Source organism: Xenopus tropicalis, chromosome 8, assembly GCF_000004195.4.
Source record: "Xenopus tropicalis strain Nigerian chromosome 8, UCB_Xtro_10.0, whole genome shotgun sequence".
Classification (NCBI taxonomy): Eukaryota; Metazoa; Chordata; class Amphibia; order Anura; family Pipidae; genus Xenopus; species Xenopus tropicalis.
The window spans coordinates 46,113,572-46,126,395 of NC_030684.2; the positions used below are offsets into that span (position 1 = coordinate 46,113,572).

Here is a 12,824-nt window from a genome sequence, read left to right on the forward strand (position 1 = left end):
TTAATATAAAATAGATTTTATTATTTTATATATAGTTTTACATTACCCAGATTTTAAAAAGTTACAAATATTTTAATCTTTACAAGAAATCCCATTACATTTCCCCATACCAAGACAATATATAGCAAAATATCAATACCCCAAATAGAATACCCTAATTCTTCATTGTACCTATGACATTGCCACCCCCAAAATGTCTTCAGATGAGTCTCTCCTTGGAGTGAAGGGAACACGCCCGGAATAGTTTGGTTTTATTAGATATTAAATATATGGCATCAAAATATCAAGTTCTTCTTATCTTTCCTGAAAATAAAGTGTCTTTATGGTGTTTGGTGGTGCTATACTATCAGTTGTCTTTGAAGGCAATAGTTTCTATTGTGTACATGTACGTCACTGGAAAGGAACAGTAGGTCACTGCACTAAGGCAGATGGAAATTAAAGCAAAAGGCTAAAAGACAGAAATCTAAATTCCTCTTGCCCTTTGCATTTGATCATTTTTAATGGCAATGGTATGAAATGACCAGCTATAGTGCACAGATGAATTTGATGCATGAAAGCCAGCGGTGCCAGAGTTTGCAGGCAATTGCTTTACAACACAGTGAGAGTGGCAGGGGCATTTTCATGCACATTTTAAGACAATGAAAAAAGGGGCAGGAAATATGCCCCCAAATCACTCCATGTATCATAGGCCTTGCAGGTGGGGCTCTAGCCATCTTTATAATAGAGCAGGCAACCTCAATTAGGCAAATTCCAACCTGAAAGCATTAGTAGGGGGACTGAAATCAGAAAGATTTCAGGGCAAAAGTATCTACTCCATTAATATATTGTCTTAAGAATATTGGGTATATTGTATCAAAAAAACTGCCAAGCACTTATAAGTGCAAAACATACATACATTATAAGGGATATCTGGGAAAGAATGCATCATTTTATTATGGTTATAGTAATGCAAATTACCATTCATTTTTAAGGCATCGGTGGTAATGGCAATTGCTAGTAATTGATCCCTACCACTTACCGTATAAACTGCTACTACAGTGTTCCACTCTGGCCCACTGCCTACAAGGGATTTCTTAGGATCTGATTCAGAATTGACACAGTGGGGGTAAAAATAATTGCCCCAAAATATGTTAAAGGATCAGTAACATCAAAACAATGAAAATGTATCATAATAATTAAAATATTATGTACTGTTACCCTGCACTGTGTTTGCTTCAGAAAGCCTACTATAGCTTATATAATCAAAGCTGCTGTGCACCAATGGGGAAGGGGGTAGCTGTTTAAATTGAAATAGGGCTAAATGGCACATGTAACAGCAGATAATGGATAGCTCTGTAAAACACCATTGTATTCTATAGAGCTTATGTAACCAATGGCTTTTCTACTTTTTCTAGCTCGAATGGGTGCCCTAGGGGCTACACAGCAGTTTATTAGCAGTCTTTGTGAAGCAAACACACCAGTATAACCTGTGCAGGGCAACAGTACTTTATATTTTTATAACTTTAAAACACTTGCCTTTTTTTGCTGTTCCTTTAAAGATGTGGTATTGAGGCAATGTACACAGCTTAAAAAGTAAAGATTCTCCTTTTTTTGAGATAAATCTTACCATGCAGTTACGCTATAACATGGTCTCGTTCAGTATACTAATCCATACCGTTTGTTTTTCAGCACTCTAACTGTACTAGATCATCAAATGTTCTGGTCTGTGCACCGAAAATCTTTGCCCTTTTTCATTTATAACCACAATAGAAATTCCTTTTATTTCCTTTCTAAAAAAAAGTTCTAATAAGAATACTGTGGGGGATTCTTTTTATTATTCACTGATACCAATTCTATGTGCAGGGGGGCGGGTATTAGCCTTCAATATGGAGTACACTGAGAAGGTTAGAATAACAAAGTGAAAATTTGGCAATGATACTGGGTTACATTAAGGACCCTTCTGTGACCTGCCAGCTATTACCCTGAATTCAAGGATGCTGGGACTTCAACTGGAACTTGAAGGCTGCTGATTCTTGGGTCATGCCCACTAAAACTTGAAGCACGATTAGCCTCCCACAGGGAGCATCCCCCCCCCCCAAAAAAAATCTTTTAAAAGCTCACTTTACATAAAAAACTGAATGCGCAGCCATCTTCCACGGAGTTATAAAAATAGACTTTGAGTGCAAAAATTGTCAGTGTGTAAAAATTTTGTACAATCTCATTACGAGCCAACAAGTAATGCACCACGACGGTCAGGCGGAACGGACTTGTATCTTGTGTGCAAACCAAATGCACCAACTCTAAATTTCACAAATACTTTGATCAGGTTGTGACCCCAAACATTTTTTTTCAGTTAAATAATCTTGACCAAAACAAAATAGCAACAAGAAAAAAAAGAAAACCACAAATCCTTCTAATGCAATTTTGATATTGGTACAATCAACATATTTTTTTTTTACTGTAAAAAAAAATCCCAGTGAGAAGTGATGACGGCCATGATTCCCAAACATCAGTCATTGTCTGAGTCAGGTTTGGGATGGAAAACGAGAGCGTCATTGAAACTGTGTCCATAAGCTCTCAGTCTGTATACGCCATACATCATGACGTGCATGAAGTTGGGTGATATACCACTGAAAGTTATTGCCATGTCTGAGCAGCATCCTTCCACCACTTTTTGGGGATTGTTGGCCATGGTTTCTTGAATAAGCGTGCCAACGGATTTTGTGTTGAAGACATTTTTACCTTCTGAGTCTTCTGCATTCTCTGCCAAGACCCCCTTGTATTTGAGACACATGGCTAACTGCTTGTCCTCAGACATTTTGAATATTAAGCCGCCCTGCTCTGGACACTTCTCCGGTTCCTTAAAAATGGAGAAAAGACGATGCAGCGACTCAATGCTTAACACAATTCCACCAGCGATGTCAACGTAGTCCAAGTCTCCGGATTTCACAGTGTGCCCGAGGTAATAAGGCTGAGAAGGATCCTTTTGAAGCAGGAAGTATTTAAGGTTTTCAATCACTGCAAAGGTGGAAGGTGTGCAAATAAAGAACCAGTTGTACGCATTCTTGTTGTTTTCGTAAGTCATCTGGATGGCTTTTCTCATCATCGCCCACAGGTCATTGGTGTCGACAGAGATGGACTCAAACACTTTCATAGGCTCCGAGCTATAGTAGTCAGCTTTGTCACAGTGTTTGCTCCAGGTTTCACGGACTGCAGCCCAGTGACTTAAGTCTTTAGGCCTGACAAGAATTATACAATACACTTGCATGCTATGACTAAGTTCCAAGCGTTCAGATTCCGAGAGCTTCTTCACTTCCTCCTTATCTGGTGCCTGAATGTGATGATGCTCATGGGAAATGCCTTGTTCATGTCCAACTTTAATATGTCCCAGAAGTGTAATGACTACACAGAAGCCTCCCCCTATCAACATGCCCCGCATAAACGAACCTCCTTCTGATATCATGTTTCCTAAAGTGCAAAAAAAGAAAAAAAAAAAACACAGCAGGATGAAATGAAAGTGAAAATGCAAGACAAAGTGAATTATTGTAACATATTGTGAAGATCATTATAAACATATAAAACATATCCTTAGAAGATTTCCCAAATATAAAATGAACAAAAGTTAACTAGTGTACATAATGTGTAAATAAACTTTCTTTGGTAGAGCTTTCTATAGAGAGCCACATGCCTCAGTTTGATTAAATGGTTGAATGCAATTTAGCACACAGAACAACCCAATTAAAACTTCATGTAAGTATCTGCTATATATGTAAAATATACTCTATACATAAGCAGTGCTTAGCATTTCACTAGTTTACATTTAAAGCGATACTGAGAGGACAGATAGTAGAAGAAGCCCCGCTGATTTCCTGCTTTCACGTTGGGGTAGGGGAAGCACAATCCTTCACCAGGGTACAGTTATTACATACAAAAACAGTATTCCAGCCTATGTAAGGACCCACTTCCAAGTGACTGACGCAACTGCAAAGGAGCCTTTGGATTGTCGGCTCAGGTAAGTATGGCCAGACTAGAGGCAACTTTAAGGGAAACATTTTGGTGCTGCAAGAACTTTCATGTCCCTATAGATTTTTATAGACATGTGTCAGTATCGCTTTAAAATTGTCTATAGTAGGCACTTTTTTTGCATTCATAAATTGTTTATATGTGTGGGAACTGCAATACTTTTTACAGGTATTACCACTTTGTGCTAATAAATAGAATATGCTGTACCTAAATTCAGTTTATACCAGGAACCTGCTACCACACCAGACTACAACCAAAATATACTCTTTGCAGGAATGACATAGTGATATATATATGTGTATATCACTATGTCATTCCTATATATATATATATATATATATATATATATATATATATATATATATATATATATAAAGAGTGCCGCATACACAGGGACTTGATACAAAAGTGTTTTTATTGAAAAAATTCCAACGTTTCGAGCACAACCAGTGCTCTTTCTCAGGGACAAACCAGTTTGTTATCAGTTATCTGGCACATTAAATAGATTGGTTTGTTCATTTAAATCGCATGCAAGCTTGTTTACCATGACCACACCTTTAAACATGCCTAGGAATAACCCAGCTAATCCTACTGTGTCCTACTGAATCCGAGGGCTCATAACTACAGAGCCTGATATCTTAACCTGCCATTTAGCTGCAAATTCCTCAGTTCTTCTGTCGCTTGCCTTTCTTAGGGCTCTGGCACACGGGGGAGATTAGTCGCCCGCGATTAACTCCCTGTTCGCGGGCGACTAATCTCCCCGAGTTGCCTACCCCTGCCATCCCACCGGCGAACATGTAAGTCGCCGGCGGGATGGCAGACGCGGTGGCGTGATTTCGCGCAAATCGCCGAAAAAGACTCGCGAGTCTTTTTCGGCGATTTCCGGAAATCGCCCCGCCGCGTCTGCCATCCCGCCGGCGACTTACATGTTCGCCGGTGGGATGGCAGGGGTAGGCAACTCAGGGAGATTAGTCGCCCGCGAACAGGGAGTTTTATCGCGGGCGACTAATCTCCCCCGTGTGCCAGAGCCCTAACAGATAAGTCATTTTTGGTTCTCAGTCCTTTACACTGTTTGATGTACAGGTATAGGACCCGTTATTCAGAATGCTTGGGACCAAGGGTATTCCGGATAAGGGGGCTTTCCGTAATTTGGATCTCCATACCTTAAGTATACTAAAAAATCAATTAAACATTAATTAAACCCAACAGGACTGTTTTGCATCCAATAAGGATTATTTATATCTTAGTTGGGATCAAGTACAAGGTACTGTTTTATTACTACAGAGAAAAAGGAAATCAGTTTAAAAATTCTGAATTATTTGATTAAAATGGAGTCTATGGGAGATGGGCATTCCATAATTTGGAGCTTTCTGGATAACAGGTTTCCGGATAAGGGATCCCATACCTGTACAATGGCCAGATGTTAAAATATTTTAAGCAATACCTCAATTCAATTTTGTCTTCACAACACAGCAGAGCATTGTACACACCATTGTGCATTGAGCATTGTGTCCCCGTCCCTCTGAGCTACAAAATGTTCAGGTGACAAAATGCTTAAAATCACCCTGTCAGTCATCACCCTAAGAAATGGCGTTGGTCGGCATCATTCTCCTAACTGTCCATTACACTCTTCTGTGATCCTTCTTTCCTATTTTACTATTATCTAATAAATCACCCCTATAATGGAAAAGCAACTGTCTGATAATCCCTCTAATCTTGGTAGCCTCTAAACCATCTCTTTGCTTCCCTTTTTTTGTAAGCTACTTCTTATTAAGTGATCGACATTCTATTCTGTTCTAAGGATATGGCTAAAATCTTTTTATTTTGGGCCTCCTTGCAGTTTGAACCCTCCCTGGCCACTATTTTACTTCTGAATAGAAATAAGCACAATGTCCTGTTATTCCTGTCTGCTTCTTATCTTTCATTCCTGTTCTTACTGGTGAAATTAGAATTGCCCTTGTGCATTTGCCTTAAGTCAGTGCTGTCCAACTTCTGCGGTGCCGAGGGCCGGAATTTCTCGCGCATACATAGCGGAGGGCCGCAAATGGAAGCCACTCCCCCCTTTTAAACCACACCCACTTCAAACCACACCCATTTTATCACAATGGTGTTAGTGCAGCAAAAACCCAAATGCTTGGTCCTCACTGCAGGGATATCAACCATCATTCATATGTGAAAGAATTATATTATGTCATATTAAGACACACCCTAAAATCCATATGACTTCTCCTCCCCTGTGGATAGCACAGCAACCCCCAGTACATAATTACACACCTTAGGGTGTGGCTATTTCCAACTGCTAACAAACTCCCAGAACAAACCCCTGCCAGGTTCACCTTCCACAGGCAGCATAGGGTAGGCAGAGTATGACACACACAGGCAGCACTCTGCCTGCCCTACGTCACCTGTGTGTGCCATACTCTGCCTGCCCAATGATGCCTGTGTCTGCCATATGCTGCCTGTGTGTGCCATACTCTGCCTGCCCTATGATGACTGTGTCTGCCCTACCCTGCCTGTGTGTGCCATACTCTGCCTGCCATATGCTGCCTGTGTGTGCCATACTCTGCCCTACCCTGCCTGTGTGTGCCATACTCTGCCCTACCCTGCCTGTGTGTGCCATACTCTGCCCTACCCTGCCTGTGTGTGCCATACTCTGCCCTACCCTGCCTGTGTGTTCAATACCCTCCCTGTCCTATGCTGCCTGTTTGTGCCATACCCTCCCTGCCCTATGCTGACTATGTGCCATACTCTGCCTACCCTATGCTGCCTACACACAGGCAGCATAGTTCAGGCAGTACATACAATGTCTGAGGTGTGAACAGACGAACAATATGGGTGATTACAGACTGAGTCTGAGGTGTGAACACTGCAGGGGGTAAACAATGCATAGATTAAAAGGTGTGAACAGTACAGGGGATTACATATTTAAACAATACAGGGGGATTACAGCCTGAATCTGAGGTGAGAACCATGCAGGGGGGCAGTTAATCTCAGTACTGATACCATTTAAATTGTACACAAGAGTAAACCATCAAAGTAGCCAGACAGGTGGGGGGCCACACAGAGGGGGGGTCGTGGGGCGCCAGTTGGACAGCACTGCTTTAAGTGATTCACAATACAAGTGTTTGTAGGCAGGCACAGCCTGTTTTTGCTGTTGTAGTTAAGAAGAGATAGACAATGGCTAACAATTTGGCACAATCACACCTTACAATCTGTCATAGGCAGACCCAAAACCTTTTCAACTGCTAATTCTTTCCAACAAGGGTTGTTTTTAAAGTCATAGCTGTATAAAAGCCACAATGATGACCTAGCCCAAGCCCATTATGAATGGCTGCCTGTAAAGGTTTTACAAACAGTAGTCCAACAGGAAAACACAAGCTATGCCACACCTTCACTAATACTTCTGGATCTGCCTTTGCACTTACTGACCTCAGCCTCCCCTCATGCATTTACAGACCAAACATTTCAAGGGCTTCACATCCTCTTCCTCAGTGGAAAAAGTACTTTTCCACTGATGAAGAGGGTGTGAAGCCCTTGAAACATTTGGTCTGTATGTGCACTCCGCAATAAACAGGTTGGAAGTATTTTTTTACACCAGCAAATCATTTTATGTGCATTCCCTTTTCTCTTCTTGTGCTCACTGATACAGGCACCTAGCCAGGTGCCTATTTGTGTCTGTAAATTACCCTCCCATATAGATTGTAAGCTCTACGGGGCAGGGACCTCCATCCTCTTGTGTCTTTGACTCTTAACCTATTGCAACTGCATCTTGTATTTATTGGTATAATTTGTATTTATCTATTATTATCTTAATAACACCCTGTAATGCATCAATGTATTCTACTGTACAGCACTGTGTACATAAGCAGCGCTTTATAAATAAAGATATACATACATACATACACCTGGAGGATCTGCACCAACGGATAATGGACTGAGTTTACAAAGAGGAGCCGTGAGTGTACAGACTTTCTGTGTTTCCCCCATGCATTTACACCAAACAATTTTACCAAAAAATGGAATAAAAACACACTTTTAACAGCATTATTACACTCTTTTTTTCATATTTGAGTTAACCACACAGGTTGATGTGATATCCCTATGAGAGTTCCCATAAACTGTTCTAAAATCTTATAGCTGAGGGAGACATTGGTTCTAAACAACAGTGCAGTGCCTACATAGCTACACTGAGCTACAATTGATGAATGAACATCTTAAACATAGGGGGAAACAGTGATTAAGTACATCTTTAAACAATACACACAGACAGGAGTCCAATGCGTTAGATTTCCCAGTCATGGTCGTTGGACTAATCTCTCACACATGGGGATCTCAGCATTTTCTCTCAGCAAGAAGACAATGTGCCAAAGGAACCCACTTTAACTCCTGACACCACCGTCTGCTTGCTCATACCCACTAATAAGATTTCAAAGGGACAGAGGGGCAGCTCCAGCCTTACCCAACTGTTCATTGCCTAAACCTCACTATCTGTCAAGACGCTTCTTAAAGAACTCTGACGTGGCGCTTACAGTACAAAATAAATCATTAAGGACCAATTGAATAAAATAAACGGGGGGGGGGTCAGACCTCAGTCCCAGTCAGACTTACCTAGCTAGATCTAGAGCCTAGTCCGCAACACCGTCTCCTCTTCCCACTCCAGCTGCACCACTGCCGGATCTCAAGCTTCCGGCTTCCTTCTACTGATGACGTGTAGGGTACTGTCAAAGCAAATGTGTCGCCGTGGCAACCAGACCGCTCACGGCGGCCATCTTTGTTAAGGTCACCCTTTAATAACGCAATTATTCGTTGTTGCAATAATTCGTTCTGCTGGTAGCTGATGTACAGGGTGGAGGTTCGCATAACACAATAATGTATATTTTTGTAGTTTCCTATCGTAACAATAGAAGGGTGTTTCCACGTCAGAATCTGGTGATTATGCTTTACGGCTATATGGCCGTGAATGGAACATTTAACTTCTACATATTCAAGACCTTGCAGGCAGGGCCCTCATTGTATCAGTTTATTTATAAATTATTTATTCTTATGTGCATCTCTGTGGGACAAAATGGTGCTTTATAAATAAATGTAATAATAATTTCACATCAGATTCTGTAATACTAGGGTCAGAATTAGGGTTAGCTAGCACAGGTGACTTCTGCATAGGGCAGGGTGGGGTGCACACAACTATTATGTGTGACAATTTTTTTTTTTCAATTATTTAAAATTTTGGGGAAGGGATACAAAAGAAAAGAGGAAAGGGCAGGGACATTGCAAGTTTAAACTTTTCATTGTTTTTCAACTAAGATTTTCAAGCAAAGCTGTCACCAAGCCATTTCTAAATTTTCACATAAGTATTGGATTAACTATACCATACAGACAGTACGTCTAATGTTCTTTTTGTAGATGGCTGTCTTTGGGATGCGTATCAAAGTGATCTTAAGTAATCTAACCAGGGGGTCCAAATTTTCCTATACTGATGGCTTTTGTTATGTATCATGGAAGTTATTTCTTCCATTTGCCGACAATTTTTACACATGACAATTTTTACATGCAACAATATCATACCTCCCAACATTTGAAAAGTAGAAGGAGGGACAAAAACATCTGCCGCGCGTAGCGTGGCAAAATTTTTCCGGCCACACCCACGCCCACGCCCAAAACAAGCCCATTTTATAAAACCACACCTGAAAAGCATAATATACACAAAGTGCATCAGAAGACAGACACTGTGGCCCCAATCATTTTATGACATATTGTTGCTCTAAGGATTTCATTATGCACTGTGGCACCTGTATATCTTGACTCATGACAGACATTGGTAGCCAGGTGTTATGTTTTGAATTGGTGCCAGAGCAGGGACCCCCTAAAACATTGCTGGTTCTCCCCCAGTGTCCCCATACTTTGGGCCGCTCCAAACTGCAGCATCCACCAGCTCCCCCCAGCATCCACCCAACATCCTCCAGCTCCCCCCAGCATCCACCCAACATCCTCCAGCTCCCCCCCAGCATCCACCCAACATCCTCCAGCATCCACCCAACATCCTCCAGCTCCCCCAGCATCCACCAGCTCCCCCCTGCATCCACCCAACATCTTCCAGCTTCCTCCCAGCGTCCTCCAGTTCCATCCCAGCATCCTCCAGCTCCCTCCCAGTGTCCTCCCCAACATCCTTCAGCTCCCCCCTAGTATCCTCGAGCTTCCCCCAGCTGCCCCTTAACTTCCTCCAGCCCTCTTCCAGCGTCCTCCCCAACATCCTTCAGCTCCCCTGCAATGTCCTCCTCAGTGTCCCCCAGCTGCCCCTTACCTTCCTCCAGCCCCCTTCCAGTGTCCCCCAGCTGCCCCTTACCTTCCTCCAGCCCCCTTCCAGTGTCCTCCCCAACATCCTTCAGCTCCCCTGCAATGTCCTCCTCAGCGTCTCCCAGCTGCCCCTTACCTTCCTCCAGCCCCCTTCCAGCGTCCCCCAGCTGCCCCTTACCTTCCTCCAGCCCCCTTCCAGCGCCCCCCAGCTGCCCCTTACCTTCCTCCAGCCCCCTTCCAGTGTCCTCCCCAACATCCTCCTCAGCTTTCCCCTTTTTCCTGCGGCTCCCCCGCTCCTCCCGCCTGCTTCCTGTCTGCTTCCCCCGGCTCTTCTTCTCCCCGTGATGTCACACACATCTCTCGGGAACCGCTTCTTCTGCACCGCGGGACATTTGCAAACGAATCCGGGACAGCGGGACAGCGTGGGAAAATCGGGACTGTCCCGCGTAAAGCGGGACAGTTGGGAGGTATGCAATATTAACGCGTCATTCACTCTTACAATGTTTTCAGCAATGACATAGCTGAAATGATGTCACTTTTTTTGCGCACTTGCAGTACTGAATAAGACATCTTTTTGAAGGAAAACACACGCACATTGCCTGTGCATCAAAATCCCCTTGATAAAGGACATGGTTCCAAAATGTTGGGGTTTTCTCAATCCACGCGTGTCTGCATTTTATATATCTGTTCTGTTCTGTGTCAAAGCTAATTGATGGTATGTATACAATGCATTGAAGTGTGAAACTCTTCTTTGTTAATATTTACCTACTATATAAAGAGCATTATATACCATGCCATAGGTGTGGATTGCGTAATTAATTTGTATTAATATTGTTTGCCCCTATGTGGATTTGAGAAACAGATTCGCATTTGCACCTATTTCTTTCTAAAGAGACTGCTTTGTGTTTGTACACAGGCCTGGATTTGCCTCTCCGCACCGACATTTTGCTCCCATATGGAGCAATGGGGATCTCTCCCCATCTACTCATGTAGACTGAAACTTCTGACCAGAGCAGGTGCCAAAATGATAGGGAGCTTTTCTTAGAAAAATACTTTTCGTTCCCCATCCAGAAGGCAGACTCTTTTACCCTGCTCCATCGGTGGGGGGCATTGAAGACAGGCCTTGATTTGTGGCAAGGCAAGTAGTTTTACATTTCACACAGGCAAATGTCTATTACAGATTTTGAGTGGGATGGATAATTAAAAATTTAAACCAACTCCCAGAGGTGGAGATGGACCAGGCAAATTTTGGAGAGAAAGAAAGAAATAGAACAGCATATTTATCATATATTTTGAGGGCTACAATTCCAAGGGCTTCAATATACATTTCAGAATAAGCAGTTTTAAGATAAGATATGTTTTTCAGTTAATGGCAGCTCTGTATCCTTTTTATTCTACTTGCTATTGATTTATTATTATAGCTAGTCTTCGGTGGGCCACTAAAGACTGTGATAATGATAGAATAAGATAGATAAAGATAGATGAATTTTCCTGTATTAATACGAGACCTCTTGTGTTTTATACAGCCTGAGGAAAGTGCTCTTTAAGCAGAGCTGTACTTAGGGAGCATTTAACAGGGGCAGCAACCCTTGACCCCATGCTTGCAAAGGATCGCGGAAGGGCCCTATCCTGACTGCAGAATTGTCTACTTATTGACTGGCCCGGTCCCTTGTACTGCCTTCTTCAAGCACTAAAATACCTTGAATAAAAATGTTTGATACATGCTAAGGCTGGCGAGCAATGGAGGCCAGTTCTGAGGTTATGTGACACATGCAGCCGTGGCTGTTTGCACCCAGCAATAATGTAATAATTAAAGGAACAGTAACACCAAAAAAATGAAAGAGCTTTAAAGTAATAAAAATATAATGCACTGTTGCCCTGCACTGGTAAAACTGGTGTGTTTGCTACAGTAACACTACTATAATTTATATAATAAGCTGCTGTGTAGCCCCGGGGGCAGCCATTCAAGCTGGAAAAAAGGAGAAAAGGCACAGGCGGTCTTGGTACACATAGGTACCAATGATAAAGTTAGAGGAGGGGGGGAAGTCCTCAAAAACGATTTTAAAAAGCTAGGTGCGAAGTTGAGGGCGAGGACTTCCAAGGTAATTTTCTCAGAGATATTACCTGTGCCACGAGCAACATTAAGAAGGCAGCGGGAGCTTAGGGAGATTAATGCGTGGCTGAGAGATTGGTGCAGGGAGGAGGGCTTTGGGTTTCTCGAGAACTGGGCTGATTTCTCAATCGGCTACAAGCTCTTTGCCAGGGATGGGCTGCACCTCAATGATGATGGGGCAGCTGCTTTGGGGAAAAAGATGGCTAGAGGGCTGGAGGAGATTTTAAACTAGGAGTGGGGGGGGAGGGTGCAGCGGGAAATTCTGTGGTAGACAGGATAGATGAGGTAGCGGGCATAGTAAGGGAAAATGGGGGAGGAGACTTGCTTCGGGATACTGATAATGGCAGGGAGGCCCTTAAGTTGTTTACACGTAATTCTCACGCTGGTACCAGTATTAAATGTATGTTTACCAATG

At 42.6% G+C, this 12,824-nt stretch overlaps 1 protein-coding gene across 1 annotated transcript; it reads right to left on the reverse strand.

Annotated features, from left to right (window-relative positions):
- Positions 1–8,660, reverse strand: c1galt1c1 (C1GALT1 specific chaperone 1). The gene is given in 2 exon segments (NM_001004886.1): positions 1–3,447; positions 8,611–8,660. A coding segment is annotated over 1 exon segment (954 nt). The 5' UTR covers positions 3,443–3,447; positions 8,611–8,660; the 3' UTR covers positions 1–2,488.
- Positions 8,661–12,824: the final 4,164 nt, after the last annotated feature.